We start from the raw sequence: 18,266 nt of genomic DNA, 5'->3' as shown, positions 1-18,266 counted from the left end.
GTAAGAGCGTAGCCGCCCCGCAGAGCTCAGCTGTGGCAAACCAGGCAGTGGCATTACCTGGACCAGAAAAGCCCATCAAAATGGGAGAATAAGTAACTCCTCAAATCCTGCTGGCTGCACTTCACAAAGAGGAGAGTCCTACCTCAACCTTGCAGACTTGCTGTGATGTTTCCATTGAAGAGTGTTATCTGGCTCAGCTTCCTGTCCCAAACTGCCATGTAGCCTTACTGTGTACCGCTCAACAGTGCTGGTGTAGCAGTTGCTATAAATAGTTTGCAAAGAGCTATGCGAAACCTTGGGACTGAAAGGAGCTCTGTGTGACAGAGACTATTTATTTTCCTAATACTGCTGGAGAAATGGTCTACCAGAGTGATCAGAGTTGAATGTTTTGAGTTTAGGGGGTTGTTGGAGGGGGGGGGGCTTTTGTCTGTTCTCGACAAATGAAGGAAATGTTCTAGGTAATTTTTATGTACTTGGAGAAGAAAAGGAAAGAGAGCTGTTTTGTTTCCTCCGCCAGCCTCTCAGTTTGAGTATGGTTGCAGAGTGGAAGAGGTGAATGCAAAAGGCTTCAATGGGCTTTACCGTCAGTCAGCCCTCTTACAAACCTCCGTGCAGACAGGGTGTTGGGAGCTGTCCTTTGCATACATCTTACCTTTGTCTTAATGAATCATTTGGCAAACTGGAAGCTTGGCGCGCTCTCTCTCTCTCTCTCTCTTTTTTTTTTTTTTTTTTTTTAATCAATAGTGGTTTACTTCTAGTGGGCTTGGGCGGAGGAAGAAAAGAAACCACTGTTTGTTTTGACCAGAAGTCTACTTGAGTCCAGTTTAAGTCAAAGCGTGGTAAGGTTAGCAGACCATCCAGAGGCAGTGCTAACAGGCCATGTTAAGTTCAAAAGGGCAGGGGAAGGAACCGGGGGCAGCCTGGAGGGTCTGCTGTGCTGGCTTCGGAGGTCGGTCCTCCGGCAGGAAGGGCAGAGCTCCATGAAGCAGGAGGCTGTGTCCGACAAAATGATCCCATTGTCGTGCGCTGAGTTCTGATCTTCGTTTTCAATCCTTCTTCCTCAAGCACATAAAGAAGCCAGACTATGTGACGACAGGCATTGTGCCCGACTGGGGAGACAGCATAGAAGTTAAGAATGAAGATCAGATTCAAGGGCTCCGTCAGGCCTGTCAGCTGGCCCGTCACGTCCTCCTGCTGGCCGGGAAGAGTTTAAAGGTGGCGTCTCAGCAGACCTCGGATGAGCTCCTCCCAGGCAGCAAGCACTCTGCGTTTTCCCCTGTTTGCCTCTAATACTTCTTTTGTACACATCTCATTTGTCTGGAAAAAATTAAGTAAAGCCTCAGGATGGCAGGCAGGGATTTTATTATTTTATGTGTTTATTCAAGACATGGTTTAAATCCAAGTTCAGCTTTAACTAGCAGAATTCTAGAAACACTTTGAACCCATTAGCATATCCAAGTTGGTCCATGGCAATGGCTTTGACTTCTGCCCTCTTACTCCTGCCTTCAGTGTCTGCTTTTATTTCCCATGTTTTTTCTGTGTCTGAAGAGTTGCTCTACCTTGTGTTTTATCTCCTATTTTCTTGCATTATCTCTGCAAAGAAAGATCAGACCAGATGCACAAAGCTATGGATAACATACCAATGTAATTATGTAAAACTATCCTACTGTAAGATTTAGTTCTTTAGTAATAATCTACAATACCCTGCTATAGAAGAATCAAGAAAGAAAATATGGACCTCTGGTTTCCAAGAGGTAGGCAGAACTTCAGAAGCGAGATTCAAAGGTAGAATCACGTATATGGTTGTGTGTCATAACTTTTGGCCACATAATTAAGCATCATGTGAATATAAAATAACTCCAAGAAAATGATTAAAGAAATAGTTGACGTTTAATAAATGATTTTTTTGTTTTACAATTTTAGTTTGACTTACAGTGTTATAGAAATAGTCTTCATGTGCTTATAAAACTCCATGTCAGTTTTCTCTTAGTTTGAGAGTAATTGGATGTCAGGGGAAATTTAAAAGCAAAGTTTATTGTTTAGATATGGAAGAAATCAAGGTTAGTGAAAGTCAGTTGTCTATAAAATGTCTGAGACTCGGGTTTTTCAATGCTGACCCCCAGTCTCCATGCCATTGCTACAAAACTCTTGGAACCCCCTCCTGGGATGAGAATTTGTGCGCTGGCCTAGTGTTCAGCTTTGTCGTAGAAACTGGAGATCCTTCTGAGCATCACTTTATGTTCCAGTCAGCTCAGAGCACTAACCACTGAGGAAGAGGAAGGAATTGTCAAAGAACGCATGTTTTTATATCTCCAGGCTAAAAGGGAATCATTTCATTTAGTGACTCACAAACGATTTTAAAGGGTCCTACAGTTTAAATTTTCAACTTCCTAATAGCCCATAACTCTGTCATATACCCAAATGATTGTCAAAAAGGCACAATTGAGGACTGTTAACATTAGTCATAATTAATTAAAATGTTAGACCATAAATTTACCCTGGTAAATTCATACAGTCATTACGGTAGACATAGCATATCCAGGTTGATAAATACAGTAAATGTCTTCAACTGTCACTGCACAATTTCTTTGTTTAATATTTTAGGTTGACATGACAACTGAAGAGATAGATGCCCTCGTCCATCAGGAAATCATCAGTCACAATGCCTACCCCTCGCCTCTAGGCTACAGAGGTTTTCCAAAATCTGTTTGTACCTCTGTAAACAACGTCCTCTGTCATGGTATTCCTGACAGGTATTCATTTTTTAATAACATATTGGTCCTGTGGAAACTAAAACATGAAACCAGGTCTATATCATAAGTTGAAAGACACTATATTCAATTGAAACCCACCCGTGAACTTCAGAAGCTGGTGATGGGGAAACAAATTTGGAAGTATTTTGCTTCTAAGTGGACATAACTGCCACCATTCAATGCTTATTAAAGCAGTTTCTAACCTAAAAAAAAGTTGTTTTAAATATTTCTTTTACCTTCTTAGATTTTAATATAAAAATGATAAAAGTCCAAATGTACACACATTTTTTGTTATCAATTAGTATCATGGCTCTTAGTAAAATTAAGGTAAGTAATAAGCACATCTTTTTAAAGAATTATCAACAGTGGCAATGCATTCATATTGTGTATTATAAAATTTGATGTGACTAATGTAAGGTAAAGATTAGATACAGTTATTCCATTTGTTCCTCTTTCACTCCAGATTATCACGTGACTCATTGGAGTTGTGATTCTAGTCATTAGGTATTATTTTTCTATTCCTTTTATTGAGACCTGTCTATCACCCATGTTTTTGCTGTTTATGTTTCAGTCGACCTCTTCAGGATGGAGATATTATCAACATTGATGTCACGGTGAGTAAATCATATAAAAAAATAGTCTTTGATCAACTTCAGCATTGCTGGTAGCAACAGGAAGGGTGGATTGAAAACATGAGCTGTGCCAGTGAAGTGCTGTTTACTTGTAGCCCCAGACGCAAGCAGCTGGTTTCCTTTTTTGTCTTTAACTCTGTGTTTATTCCAAGTAAACCCAGGCCTGACTTGAATTTAGGGCTGGAATCAGATGCACTGAGATCAATGTTGGCCTAAGTGAAATGTCAACCCAATCCTGCTATGTGTCATGTTTTTGAGAAGGTGTAATTGTTATTGATCCACTGTGTAGTTAATGCAGAGCACCACAGCACTGGGCAGCTGCTGAAGCTAGATATGTATGAGATGAGCTAACACGAAGAAAGCCAGCATTTTTCCTTCACTCTGCCAAGATTGATCTTCCTCTTCCTGCTGATTTTGAGTGGGGCCTGTCATTATCTTACTCTGTCATTAGGGGCTACATTGGCCTGTGTGTGTCAGTCTATTTGGACAGCAACTCTTTTGCTAGCAGTGTTCCCTAGATTTATTAAAATCCCTGAAGGTAACATCGTGTTCCATTTCTGGTCTAGAGAACCTTGAGCACCAGGCATGCAAACAGAGTAGTTTTCTCTGTGAACGTCAGTTTTCACCAAATGGTTAATAGAAATTTTAAATAACAAGCCCAGGTAATTTAACATAGGGACTCCAAATTGTATGAGCTAATCTGTTCTGGTTTTCTTAGCCTTTCACTATTCTCAGACTTAAATTATATATACTCATGTTCTTTTAAAAAATTTTATTTGTAACGCTTCCTTTGAATTCTATAGATTGTAAATAAATTCTACACATCTGGTGAATACTCAATACATTTTAAATAAATAAATAAAATTTAAACATCTGATGAATGCTAGTTGCGGTGGACAACATTCAGTTTCTATTAATGAGGAAATAGTCTCAATAATAGTTATTTTATATGCAGACCATGAAACTTAGGTAAGAGTGGGAATAAGGTAGAAATAGGCATCCAGTAGTTGAATTCGGTCAGATTTTTAGTTGTTTGCATTAGTTTAAGATTTTTTTCTTCACATCAATTTGTGTGAGGATATAGCCAAAGATCCTTTTATTGCTATACTATTTCCTGTATCATTTTGTCCTACTTAGAATACTTGAACATTTGCTCTCTATATAGATCCTCTTGGTATCTTTCCATCTCAAAATCATGTCGAAAGAGGCATTTTATGAAGTGTACCTGAAGTCAAGTCTTGTTCATGATACACTTTTACTTTGGATTATACCTGACATTAGGGTTTTACATTTATTATCTCACCTAATCACCCTCTAGTAGAATTTTACTGCTTTGAATGAAATCAGCATACTCTGCCCTACTATTTTCAATGTGTCCAAAGAAAATATTCTACTCATATTCCTTTTCTAAGTTTCCTGAAGACTTCTAATAAACAATTTCATTTTCGACATTCAAATGATTTTACCAGTTACAAAAGCCATAAAACAAAGTGACATACTTTTAAGTATCTAGAAATGTGAAGGAATCTAGGAAACATATAAGTCAGTTCCTTATCAAATTTTGTTCCTATGAAATTTTTCATTGAATGGACGACTCTGTGATCAGATCCTGTACTTTTGTGGGAAAGTACTCATTGCATTTTATGGTTGTTTATGTCTAGTATGCAGTATAAGCACCTAGACTTCTTTCCCTCTTGAAAGTTGAATGGTTTTTGCAAAACACAATGAGATGCCCATAATACTTCTTCAGTAAGTATTTGTTAAATAAATGAATTACAGGGGACAGCATTTGGTGCAGTTTAAAATGCTGCTTGGGAGGCCTTCATACCATATTGGAGTGTCTGGGATTGAAGGCCACTTCCAGTTCCAGCTTCCTGCTAATGCGTATCTTGGGAGGCAGCAGGTGATGGCCTGCGTACATGTGAAGGTTCTGCCACCCAGTAGGAGACTCAGATCAGGTTCCAGGCTCTCAGCTTCAGCCTGGTTCAGCCCCAACTGTTGAAAGCATTTGAAGAATGAACCAGGATGAAATATCTCTGTCTCTTCATCTCTGTCTCTGTCTCTCTTCCTTTCAAATACATTTTAACAATGAATACTTTTTTAATTAAAAACAGAATTGTTAGTAAGAAAATAGGTACAAACAGTAGATATAGATGACTACCACAGACTTTTCAAAAGTATTATATTTCCATATACATTAAATCTTCCAAGTAATCATTTTTCAAAGCTCCAAAAAAGACAGACTTTTAAAATACATTTTACATAAATATCAGCTACATAAACATTCACAGCTACGAATTTTCTTGATAATTGCTCTTCTATTACCAAATTTTATTTTTCTGTATATAAAATCGGAACAGTTTTCTAAACAGCAAAGGACTGTGAGTGGAATGAGTGTATAAACTACTGTCTTGCCAGGTACTCAAGATAATTTGCTCTGGCAGAGAAAACCTGCTCTATGAACCAGGGTCTACCTCCGTGTTCTGCCACTAACTTTCAGCAAGTTACTTGTCTGTGCCTTGGTCTACTGACTCACAAGGTGAAGATCCAATAAAGACAATTCAGTGTGGGAGAGCGTTCTTAAAATGCAGAATAGTGTACAGATTTAAGACATTAACTCACTATCAAAATTCACAGAAAGCTCACATTGATATCTTTTTTACAACAATTTTTACATTCTGCTTTATGAGAAAAAGAAATCTGAGAAATTATTAGGCTAGACAAATTTATGCAAAAGAGCAAATTCTGTGCTGCATCCAGGGATCAGTATTCAAGAAATCTGCTCTGCCTTCTATATTTATTATGGTGTTTGGTAATCATTGATTTTTTTTCATATTGAATGTGGTGTCTTTCAGGATCCTACAGGGCTTCTGAATCATTGAAGATTGATAAAATTACATTTTCTGTATTTTTACTCTTAAAATTGTTTTTTTAATATTCTAATTCTTCCAAAAAAAATCCTTCCCTAGTGTTTTCTGTTAACATTCTGCTATCTGGAATGTTTCATTAAGATTTCACTTCTGAACACAGGATTTTCCTATAACATGTTTCATTGCTGTATTGAACCATTTCAGTTCTTTGAACAAAATTCTCCTCTATTGACATACTTGTCTTATTTCTTCTTGTCATTACATATCATTTCCCAGTAGAGAACTGGCAAATAAAAGATCAAGCAAATCTTCATGAGCCTGAAGAAACTTTTCACTATGTTTAATGTCTTAGTTCTCTACATCTGTTATAGAAATTTTAGGTCAGTGTCTTTGGTAACTAATTTTTTTCATATACACTTCTGTCTTCTCGGGAATAAAGTGCAGAACCAAAATATTACAATAGTAATACTGAAGTAGCCATATTAATCACTTGTTTTTAAATTTTGCAGTAATATCGTTCGCTGTCTTCCTCTTCAGTTTCTGCAAGGTTCCAGCGTATCTGTTTCTTCCTTTTTAATAGACAGATTTGAGAGTGATTCTGGAAGGAGAAAAACCCACGAAACTATTGAGGACCCACATGAACATAATGTATACTTAGGAGAGTAGATTTTCAAAAAGGACATATTGTAAAATGTCTGCCTGTGTTTAGGTCTATTTCAACGGCTACCACGGAGACACCTCTGAGACATTTTTGGTGGGCGATGTGGATGACTGTGGTAAAAAGTTAGTGGAGGTTGCCAGGAGGTGTAGAGATGAAGCAATTGCAGCCTGCAGAGCGGGGGCTCCCTTCTCTGTAATTGGAAACACAATCAGGTAAGCCTTGCACTGACAGGTAAAGGGAGGGTTGGCAAGTGGTACAAAGGTTATTGGTGGCTTGGTTTAAAGCTGATGACATGTTTTGTGATTCCAAACCATCATTTCAGTCTGATATCAGTATGTGAACTGCCAGGCTGCAGTGTTGTTCCCTGGGTTGGGGGAAGAAAAAAAAAAAAAGATTTTAAAAAAGTGAATTATAGCAGGGTCAGCAAAGAAACTTACTGGAGCGGCAAGCAATATTTATAGGGTTGCGTTTGTTTTAGCTTGATGCATTGGTGTGTGGTGTTCCTTTCTCAAAAGCACAGCACAGACAGAAGGAAGTGCCTAAGCAGGGGATGAGCTTCCCGACCCCTTGTCTCAGGAGACAGCAGACAGCTGAATTTTATCAAGGAATGAAGTAGAATGTACTCTTGTGATACAAAGAAGAAACGTGTTAGCTCCAGCGAGCCTTACCTTCCAAATCCGTAGATTAGCAAAAAGCTTGTGGTCCACTGTCTTTTTTTGTTGTCTGGTTCATTTTCCCTATAAACCATTGTTTGTTTTCTGCACAGTGTTTTTTCTGTGTTTGCTCTCTGAGTGTGTGTATTTTCTGAATTCAAGACTCTTCTTTGTCACCTACTTTTAGGTCTTTTTTTCTACCCCTAACTGTTTTGAAATAGACAGGCAGAGTATGTGTTTTCATTGAGAAGTAGTGCATTTTGTTAAAGATGATCACATCGGTACCCTTTAAAGTTCTGTCCTCATTAATATACACCACTGAATACTTCCCATTTGTCTGAAGGATGGAAGGCTAGTCACCTTGAAAAGATGCTGCCTTTTTCCTTCGCACGCCTTCAAATACTTTAAGAAAAAAGGCAGTAAAATATCAGCTAAATGTATTTATGGCTTTAAAAATATTGTAACAGTGTCTGAATCAAACTTTAGTAAAATCTCTTTGGGTTATATCTGAGAAGCTTTTATTGAAGACTTTGAACAAAATTGTGTTTTTGACAGTTTTAAATTATAGGCTAACTAGCCTGGGAAAAAAGGATAGTGTCTCTCTGTTCTTTCATAGGAAATGTTGAATCAGACCCCTACTGGGAAAAGAAATTTAATGCATATCTCACTATCTTACTGTCCATGAATATAATAGAAATGAATTCAAAATGCAGTTTTATTTTTGCAAATGGGATGAGTCGATAGATGCACCTCGTATTTTTGAACACCTAGGGTTCAACAAATTTACTGGTGGTGCTCTTGCATTTTAACAAAATTTGTTCTTCAGTGGAAGGGGGCAGAGAACACTGGATTCTTATTCAAGCATTCTATGGAGCTCTGCATTCATGGCTGTGTCTAAAGGGCATGTCAGCCTTTGATTCTCTCTGAGAGGTAATTATCCTTTTCCTGTCACGGAACAACAAATGATAGCTAACTACAGAGGCACATTTGCAGTAGTCACATTCATCAACTGCAGGAAAAAAAATTCAATTTAATTGTGCACCACAGCTGCACATGGGCTTTTGAGCATTTCTGTTGTTCTCCCTGTCTCGCTATTCCTCCCTCCAGATCTATTTTTTAAACTTTTTTTCTGGTTATTTTTTCCCCTTTTTGTCTCTTCTTCCATTTTTACTCTCTGTACTTTCTTGTTAAAGTAATTTTCCTTTGTGGCTCTCGTTCTTTTTTCCCCATTGAAGGCTATGAATGTAGAAAATTATCACAATTACTCATATAATTGAGCCTCTTTGTAGCAAGTGCAACTCCAGTAGCCTTTCTCCATCATGAAAATGGTTTCATTATAGGGTTTTTCATATTCTCTGACACCATCTACACAGAGGGACAGGCGTGCAGATGAGCTGCGCTAGGAACAGGCTAGATCAGTAAGGTCACAGTAGGAATAATTAGCTCTGCTATGGAAAGAGCATCTAGGCCTTTTACTGCTACATAAATGTACTGTCCGTGGCTTTTAGTCACAAAAAAAACTTACTAACAAATGGAGCTCCCGCCTACTACTTTGAAAAAAAGATTTGTATCAACACTACAATTTTCCATCATTAAGACTAATAACACAGAGGCTAGTATACATCAAGGGGAATAAAAAGAAAAATCTCACATTCAAGTGGCGGCTGGGTGCTGACCTTTGTTCCCTTTTTTTGTGTACGACTTAACTCTTTACAAAAAAGAGCCACACGCCACACCAACATGCAGGTGAACTCCAGCTCGAACTAGCAGAGCATAGCATTCAGTCGGAAAATCTGATAAATCTCCATGCAGGATAATGCATCTCATTACATATGCACTGCATTAATTCTAGCTACATAAAAAAAAAAAGAAGAAGAAGAAGAAGAGTAGAATTGAAAGTGACATTGGATTTTAGCTATCTGGATGCAAAGGTCACTTTTCACAGAGTATGAATTTGCATGCACAAGCTCCTTTGAAAACCAGATCAGTCCCAACAACTGCACTTAGAAAACTATGTGGAACATAACAGACAATGAACTTTTTCCTTTCCCCCTAATACATTGCATTATTTAGATGGTTTCTGTCTGCCGCTGGGGAGGAAGCTGGCCCCGATTCTAAAAATGTTTGGTCTGATGTGTGAGAGCAGTGGTTCTGGACATCTATTGTGCCTGTTCTCATTCAGGCAAAATCTTAAGGGAGGAAATAAAGAAACAATCTCCACCTTGAAGCCATAAGTACTGAAATCATTACAGACCAAAGGTTTACAAACACCTTTCGATTTGATCTCATTTATTTTAAGATATTCCCCATCGTTCGCGTAGCCTCCCTCTACTGTTCCACGAGGAAAAGAACATTCCTGGTGCATCTTACGCGAGGACGCGAGGGTTGTGTGACCAGAAAAGCCCCAGATTGCTATAGGAAATTTTGAAATCCCCCCTCTGAGGCCTAAGAACAGAGTGATGTCTGTGAAGAGACATTGGCTACCGTGATGTAGTGGAAGAGTTCTCCGTGGGCCCTTCTGCTTTGCGAGGGGCGCCCCGTGTTCTTAGGTCGTGGCGCAAGTATACTCACGCTGCCTCCGTCTGCTCTCAGATGTTTCCAAAGCCACCTTTTCGTTGCTGCCCCTGGGTTATATGGTCTGTACACATGAGAATATGATGAATGTGCAGAATCATGCATCACAAATAGGCGGCAATTGAATCAAAAATAATTTAAACTTATAGTTGTAAATGTCATGATAAGGGTATCAATAAATGGTTTTTAATGTTTAATTCATAAGTGTATGTTTTGATATTAATTTAGAACAATACAAAGCAGATTTTTAAAAACAATCTCTATTAGATTATGCACATTTAAACAATAAGTGGCTCAGGCAAAATAAGTCATTTTAATGTCATCTGTGATGGATTTTTCTTGACAGCTACTGTAAATTACAATTACGCTGCTTCTCTCTGCACATGAAAGTAAGCACTGCAATAAATTATCTTTTATTTCAGTCCATCATGTCTGCTTTTCAGAAACAAAAAACCTCAAATAAAAGTTCAGCACTATTATAAGAAAAATACAGCAATTTGTGATCCAGTTTAAAACCAACAAACGAAAAAATACCATTCTTTTGGAAAACAGTTGTCGGCTCTCAAAAATATTACTAATTGTACTTGAGCATTCCTTGTCATCAAAGGGAATCCCTGGGTTTGGCTATTCCTTCATTCAGAGAACACTGCTGAAAATAAAAATCTGGAAGGATTAAAGTAAAACCCCTAACTTATCAAGTCAGGTGTCATTTGAGATCCGCATGTGAAGATCAGTCTTGTTCATAGGATTCATGTGAAAATGTCACAAAACTATTTCCCTGTATACTTTTATTTCTTTATAAGAGCATGGGCTTAAACATAGTACTCCTCTGCCCTCTTGGGGAATGTATTTTTAGTTATAAAAAGTACTCGAAATGGATTAAGAAATTTAATTTATCTAGAAAACACTAGAGTGGTGTACAACTGTCTCATAAACGGGAATTAAACTGCCAAAAATGATCACAGGATATACAACTCCTTAAAGGAGATTTCTCTCCCACGATCCTCACCAGCTGAAACACGAGCTGTGATACCAGGGTAGCACTGGAAAGCAAGTTCATGAGCAGCCTTTACACACCTGCTTCCACCCCTCCCTCCTCAGACGTCCCTCCAAAAGGGCTTCCAACCCTGAACAGGCCTGGGCTCACGGGTAGGTGTCCCTCTGTCTTAAAGGATTTTTAGAGGAGACTTCAGCAGAGAGAAGCAGGTGAGATATGCAGGGCAGAACAACTCTTGAGATCAGAAACAGGTCGCGGCCGGGTGGCATCTGGTGGCCGGCAGCCATTGTGGCTCTTCGGGTCACTGCTAACCTGCCCCACGATTTCCCTTGTCCCCAAGACACCCACCAAGAGGCAGATCCATGCACCACCTTCCCAGGCCACAGCCACTTTTACCAGCATCTGCTGTGTGCTGAGAGCAGAGGAATTTGCCATACAAGTCATTTGGATGGTCTCTGTGAAGTCGGATTTCAACCCTGCAATCAGGTGAATCTCCTGCTCACCGTGGATCCCGGAGTAATAGAAGAGGCATGCTTTTAAACAGTGGTTGGGAACATTCATGAGATGCTAGCCCATTTGGCCCCAGTAGTATTTGTTAAAAACCAACTGCTAGTGCAAAAGCAGAGGGAAGTGCACAGACTGAGCCTCTAGGACTGAGCCCGGCTAAGGGATTCTGCCAAGAACCTGGGAGCTGTGGCCTGCTCCTTCCTTGCTCCACCCGGCCTGAAACCCTCTAACATCTACATTCTTGACACATGCATTCTGTGGCACTCCTGTGGCCGGAAGTTCCAGGAGGACCCAGGGAGGCAATTGTTGTCGGAGAATGCACTCAGCTATCTTTAGCCGCCTAGTAATTGCACAGCTGCTTTTATGAAGAGGAGTGAGAGGTATGATGGGGGGAGGGACCCCAAGTGTTTTTCCAGAGTGGGCTTTCTTCCTCTGCTCTCATCGGAAATTAAAATGAAGATCGCCGTTGTAACACACGTTTAAGATGTGGCCGTGATGCCTGCCAATCAGTTGGATCCTTTAAAAAGAAGAAGAAGAAAGAAACTAGATTTTTTTTTTATAGGAGAATAGTTTATATTGAATGCTGTTCAGATCACAGGTTTATCGAGATTGGATTTACATAATTTACAGGTTTCGGTAGGATCTTAAAAAAAACCTAGATTATTATGCCTTATTCAGTCATCTCTTTTCTACTCTCAGTGTCTGTTCGGAAACTATGTAGCACAAATGCTTTGGGAAAGATATTAATATTATACCTCCTGCCCAAAGGCCGAAGTCCCTCAGAAATAACCATAACTAAATAGCACAACTTAAGGCGTAACAATGTTGACTTATGGTAACTGTCCTCAGTTCCTGACTAGCTCACCTGTTTCTGCGCTGTCAGTTACCTTGAAATGAGATCTGAATGCAAGGCCGCCCCAGGGCTGGTTGCAGTGACATCCTGGTCTCAGTGAATATCTATTACAAGTCTGGAAATGGTTAAAAAAAAATGTCTTAAAACAAGTGTGTAAACATAAATATCCCTGAAGATGCTGGCTAAAAGCCTTTGGGTTCATGTTAAATTAAACCTGCAGTCTGTTGGCAACTCTAGTTTCAGATGTAAAAACTTTGATTTTGTTAAGAATTGAACTAGTAGTCCTATAAATCCCACTCCATCGCTGTGGTGGGGTTTCGGGACATAATGCCCTCATCCACGTGAAAATATAAATCATTAAAATGGTATTTGTTCTTGTCGGTGTGGTGCTCGCAGAAGTAAAAGCATTCACCCGATTTCAACAATATCGTTTCTACCTGGAAGCTGAGAATTTCAGGGTTGGATGCGATGTGCTAGATTTCCTTTAGATAGGATAGACGGAACTCAAAATATTTGCATATAGAAGTAACTAGGAAGCATTGAGAATTAGGAATCGTGGAGTGGGCATTTGGCTTAGCTGTTAAGATAGGAGTTGGGACCCCTGTGTCCCATACCCGGGTGGCTGGGTTTGAGTCCTGGCAGTTACTGCTGGGCTTTTGGGGAGTGAACCAGTGTATGGGCGCTCTCACTCTCTCTCTCTCTCTCTCTCTCTCTCTCTCTCTCCTGATCTCTTTGCCTCTCAAATAAGTACAGTAAAAATTTTTTTTAAACAAGGAATTAGGAATCACAACAGCAGCTTCTCTTGAGCGTCATAGTGATTAAAAAGCATTCTTGATAAATGTAATGGTGTAGGGTTTGAGCGGCTCCCAAATTATCACAAAGTTTTGGAGTGTTTCAAGAATATTGACCAGTAGATCTCATCTTCCGTGTGAATATGTTTGTGAAATGCATGATGATTTTGAAATAGATCGGAATAAAGGGAACCACAGAAGTGGAAAGTCATAGTCCTTGATTTTAATGTTTTCCTTCTAGTTGGATACTGAATCAGTAGCAATTTTATGAAAGGTAGCTTTGTATGACTTGTATTGTATGCACACACGTATAACAATCTATATTGCTGTGTATACTTACATGCTGTCTAAAAGTGACCTTGTTTGAATGCTATACTAAGGTAAATGACTCAAACAGCTGTGTTAGATACATAACCTTCCTTCTTCCTGTAGCCAAAGGGGGTTGTTACAAGCAACTACAAAAAGTAAAATTACATCAGCATAAAGAAAACAGATGGATGTTATCATCTGATGCTAAGCATAACTGATTTTTTTCTTTTTCAGAGACAATTTTAAATTACTTTGTTTTATCTTAGTATGCATTAAAAACCTATGTGCTTTAACTTTAAAAAAAAATTTTTTTTTACTACTTCTAAAGCCGTATAACTCAGCAGCATGATTTGCAAGTCTGTCCACATTTTGTGGGCCATGGAATAGGATCGTACTTTCATGGACACCCAGAAATTTGGCATCATGGTAAGGAAGTTAATTTGGAAACTGTTTATAGAATGGGGTCAGAATAAGGCAGTTTTACTCCTTAAGCTCGTCCTCTAACTTTGAATTTACATCGTCATCAGAGTGTGTGTCTGTGTGTGTACAGAGAGTGGGGGGCTTGCTTAATTTTTACCAGCACATCACTAAGTTACTGGATTAAAGCCCAGCAATTTCCCAAAATAAGGTTTATTTTCTCTTTGTCTTTTCCCGAAGGGTGCATGGCTGGAAGGCACAAGAGATATTTGTCTAGAAAAAGTTACTAGAAACAAAACGCCATTGCATCAATGTCGCAGCAGCATGCACACATGACTGTTTTCTGTTTTTCTTTTCCTACCCCCTCTTCTAACCGCTGACTGTTGTGGTTAAACTTCATTACATCTTGCACAGCGTTGACAGCTGATGTCGTTCGCAGCGTGTACTCTGCAGCGGGCCCTAGATTATGCCCACTCTTGTGTTCCTTCCCCACAGCCTTCTGTTTGGCACTGCCTGGGTGTTCGCCCACAGTGGGACCTCAGGGCCTGAAAGGGTGGGAGGATTTGAGCTAGGCCAGGAGGCAGCTCAGCGGGGCACCCCCACAGGGGCCGCACACCTGGACAGGGACCAGAGAGTTGGTTCTGGGGCCTTGACTTTTGCACTTGGGGTGGGCTAGGTCTCTAGAGGGTGCCTGGAACCACCCCCAGGGGACCCTGGAGAGCTGGCAGGCCAGGACTCCCTTCAAAGAGGCAGCTCAGAGGAGGTGCAGGTGAGCGTGCACGAGGAGCCAGTGAGCCCTGTGCCCCACCCAGCAGCCATGCCTGGAGCTCCTGCTTCAGCCGGCACCTCAGGACGCTTGTCCTCTCTTTGCATCCTTTCCCAAGATTGCTTTTTCTTAGGGGCGGGGTGGGAGCAAGGCCTGCAATTCAGTGAGGCCAGGAGACCTGGCAACAGGTGGCCTGGGGGACCATGGCAGTGGGGGAGGCCACCCCAGAGCTGTCTAACCCACCCAGGCTGCCCCCTGCCAGGCCTTGGTGGACTTCCAGGTGTGTGTGTGTGGTGGGGGGTCCTCTGCCCACAGCACAGAAAATGCCAAGACTGAGGCCCAGGGGCTCTGTTTGCCCCCTGTCACCACTCAGGACTCTAAAAGCCTCTTCTTGCTCCCCTGAACAATATACCCCGGGGCCACTTCTTTTAAGCAGCCTCCCCCCACCCCAGTTCTGGTTCTCACATCCTTCCTCCTGCTCTTACTCGCTTCTGTGTTCTCTGTTCACAGCGAATGACAATGATCTCTCCATGGAGGAAGGCATGGCGTTCACCATAGGTAATGCTGGGACCCCGCTGTCTAGAGCGGAAGCCGAGGTGCAGGCCTGGGCCCCGCAGGCCCCGGGAAGGACTAATAAAGCCAATCAGCATAATGAAATAATTCGGATGCATAGTAAATCTGATTAAACAACATCCTCAGCCCGTCTCCCTAAATCAGATACTTACTGACACATTTAGGAGACCAGCAGCCCAACCTCTAATTCTGTTACCCGTGTAATGTGGCGTTTGGGTTTTTTGTGTTTTGTTTTGGTTTGCCTTTTTTCATTAACACCCAGTAACTAGAGGCAATGTGTCCCTTGCGCCCTGTCAGCGAGTGGCACGTGCTCTCTGGCTCGGGGTTGACAGAAGTCTGATGGCGTGACTGCTGTCACCGCCAAATTCCAATCACCTAGCCCTGAATGCATTGGATTTCTGACTGTGGGACTTAATGGAGAAGCAATTAGAGTGAAATAAGAAAATTGTTATTTGCTGATTAACGAACATTTTGAACATGTTTTAAAAATTCAAATATTTTTTAAAACCGACTGGTATTTATAATAAGAGGGACTGGTGTTGGGGTGGTTATTATCCACGGGGTCCTAATTAAACCTTGATTAAAATGCCCTTCTTTCTCTAAAAAAAAAAAATCACGAACTAGACAACTTTGTACATTTTTCCACGCCGTGGCATTTCGTCTTCCCACCGTCTGGTTTGTCCTACGCCGCATCAATTACCAGCCCGCTCAGGATGACAACGCCAACCTGTGGGGGAAGCTCTTGAGGGGCGCGGGGTGGGGGGAGACTTGCCTATTCTCTTTTCTGATAATCAGCAGAGACAATGTTTGACAAGAGGCTGATGAGGTCACTGCAGTAAATATTTTGCCTCTCGCAGAGCCAATCATCACTGAGGGATCCCCTGAATTTAAAGTCCTGGAGGACGGATGGACTGCAGTCTCCCTGGACAATCAAAGGTGGTTTGTTTCCTGCCCTACTGCTTTCAAACTGTGCGGGAAGGGGAGACCGCCCCGACGGCGCGGGCGGACCCCTGCTGACCGCCGCCCCGTGTGTTTCAGGTCCGCCCAGTTCGAGCACACGGTGCTCATCACGTCGCGGGGCGCACAGGTCCTCACCAAACTGCCCCACGAGGCCTGAGGCGCAGCCCGCGGGGCGCAGAGGACAGGCGCCCCTCTCTGCCTTCAGCTAGAACTCAGATGAGGAGTAGAGCACCGGCGGCCCGCGCCGCCACCGACCCGGCACCCCGCGGCGTCCTGCTGAAACTCGGTGGCGACCGGCAGCCTCCGGGGACTCAGCCCACCAGCCCCGCAGGGTCTGGGCTTGCGGAACGGAGACGCTGCACCCCAGGCTCGGCTCCCCCGCGCGGCAAACGCCTCTGGAGGGGGAATGGGGACTCTCCTTTGGGAGACCGGGGTCTCAGGGGGAAGCATTTTTCCTTTTCTGCCGAGTAAAAGCCCTTTTAAACACGTGTGTCTGCGAGCCTTACATCTCTGAGTTACAAGGGGGAGAGGGTCGGTGGGTAGTTTGGGGGTCTCATAACTTTTACACGCTATTAGAAAGAAAAAACCCGAACCTGACCGTTAGCTGAGAATTCTTGTAAAGGCTTTTTTTTTCCTCCTCGAGCGTCTCACATTGGCGACCCCGAGGGTGCAGCCAGAGGCCAGCACCTGCTCCCAACTCCTGGCCCTTCCCTTCATTCCCCTTCATCGGGGTTTTGTGGTGAAAAGATCATCCCGCAAACGGACCGAGGCTTCCGTTACAAACATTTACTTGGCTGTGGGCCTGGCTCTTCATAGCTTTTACCAATCCAGAAACGTGACTTTCCTGGCGGGCACAACCGGTCCTTCAGGGCCTGCGCCCAGCCCTAGGAGCCATCCCAGAGGTCAAGTGTGAGAACCTCCTCCCCTCGGTCTCAGTCCCACTATGCACAAGCCAGACCGTTTGTTGAGTTAGGAATTCAAGCCCCGGTCGCCTTCGCCCAGATGGGACCTCTCAGAGGGGCTGCCGTGTCCCTAAATGGAGCCCTCCCCAGAATGACCCTCTCCAGACTGCTTGAGCCCTGCAGGGGCAGTGGAGGTCAGGCATTCTGGAGGCACCCCCCCCCCCCAATCTCAGCAAGGGGAGATAGAACCACCTTTGAGAGCAAGAGCCTGGGTGCCTGGAGGAGTTAACTCGGCAGCTCCCACCTGCGTGAGGAGCAGGACTCCAAAGGGCGGCACCCTGTATCTCCCAAGGCCCCTTCCTGCCTGGAGCACCCTCCCTTGTGCTTGCTCCCCAGGACCTGGTCACACGGGCACCAGAGTTGGGAGGGACTGGGCCTCTAGCAGTCCAGGAGGGAAGATGTCCCCTTCTGGTTTTAGTTCAGAAACAAGTCCAGTGACAGTGCCTGAGCAGCCAGCAGTTGTCCCAACTCCTATTTGCCACCAAGAGGGGTTTTGCAGAGTCGTCATCTGCCCAGTATAGCTTGAGTGGTCATCAAGGAAATGTAACCACCTAGAGATGCCAGGGCAGATGACATCTGTTGGGTCACCTGCCTGTGTAAAGAGTTGGGAAATGGAGGACAATGAGCTGGCATGAGAAAGTGGTAAATTCCCACTTTTCCCTGAAGTCAGGATTCTCTGAGTTGTCCACCAACCCCTTTTGCTCAGTTTCTCTGTGTCTAGGGATGTAGGTTTTTGGATAGAAGTGATTCTGATGCTAATGGGTCTGAAAGCTGGAAAAGAGGGGAGAGGTTAAGGATTTACAATATCCATGAAAAAATATTTTTATGTGCTCTGGAGTTGGCCACGCAGGGCGAAGCGGCTGAGGCTGCTGTCTGGGAGCAAGCAGATCCCCTAGAGAGGCCTCGGGAGATATGTGCGGGAGAATGACTTCACTTCTCTCCCAGAGCAATCCCCTTGCAACCATTAGCCTGGTATCTTATCTGGAGA

The 18,266-nt window shown here is 42.5% G+C and overlaps 1 protein-coding gene across 5 annotated transcripts in view; it reads left to right on the top strand.

Annotated features, from left to right (window-relative positions):
• Nucleotides 1-16,802, top strand: part of METAP1D (methionyl aminopeptidase type 1D, mitochondrial) — a 99,238-nt gene extending 82,436 nt beyond the window's left edge. For 2 of the 5 annotated variants that reach the window (XM_002712288.5, XM_070070689.1), the window contains 8 exons: nucleotides 1,066-1,215; nucleotides 2,605-2,753; nucleotides 3,325-3,367; nucleotides 6,965-7,128; nucleotides 13,929-14,026; nucleotides 15,294-15,341; nucleotides 16,214-16,292; nucleotides 16,395-16,802. In XM_002712288.5, the coding sequence (XP_002712334.2) occupies nucleotides 1,066-1,215; nucleotides 2,605-2,753; nucleotides 3,325-3,367; nucleotides 6,965-7,128; nucleotides 13,929-14,026; nucleotides 15,294-15,341; nucleotides 16,214-16,292; nucleotides 16,395-16,473 (810 nt within the window). In that variant the 3' untranslated portion in view covers nucleotides 16,474-16,802. Of the gene's footprint in view, nucleotides 1-1,065; nucleotides 1,755-2,604; nucleotides 2,754-3,324; nucleotides 3,368-6,964; nucleotides 7,129-13,928; nucleotides 14,027-15,293; nucleotides 15,342-16,213; nucleotides 16,293-16,394 lie in introns of all 5 variants that reach the window. The other 3 variants (XM_070070690.1, XM_070070691.1, XM_017342930.3) reach the window with 2 other exon arrangements.
• Nucleotides 16,803-18,266: the final 1,464 nt, after the last annotated feature.

The sequence above is a fragment of the Oryctolagus cuniculus genome, chromosome 3, assembly GCF_964237555.1.
Source record: "Oryctolagus cuniculus chromosome 3, mOryCun1.1, whole genome shotgun sequence".
NCBI classification, from domain to species: Eukaryota; Metazoa; Chordata; class Mammalia; order Lagomorpha; family Leporidae; genus Oryctolagus; species Oryctolagus cuniculus.
Note: the sequence above shows the minus strand (reverse complement) of the source record. Positions and strands in the feature narration are given on the sequence as shown.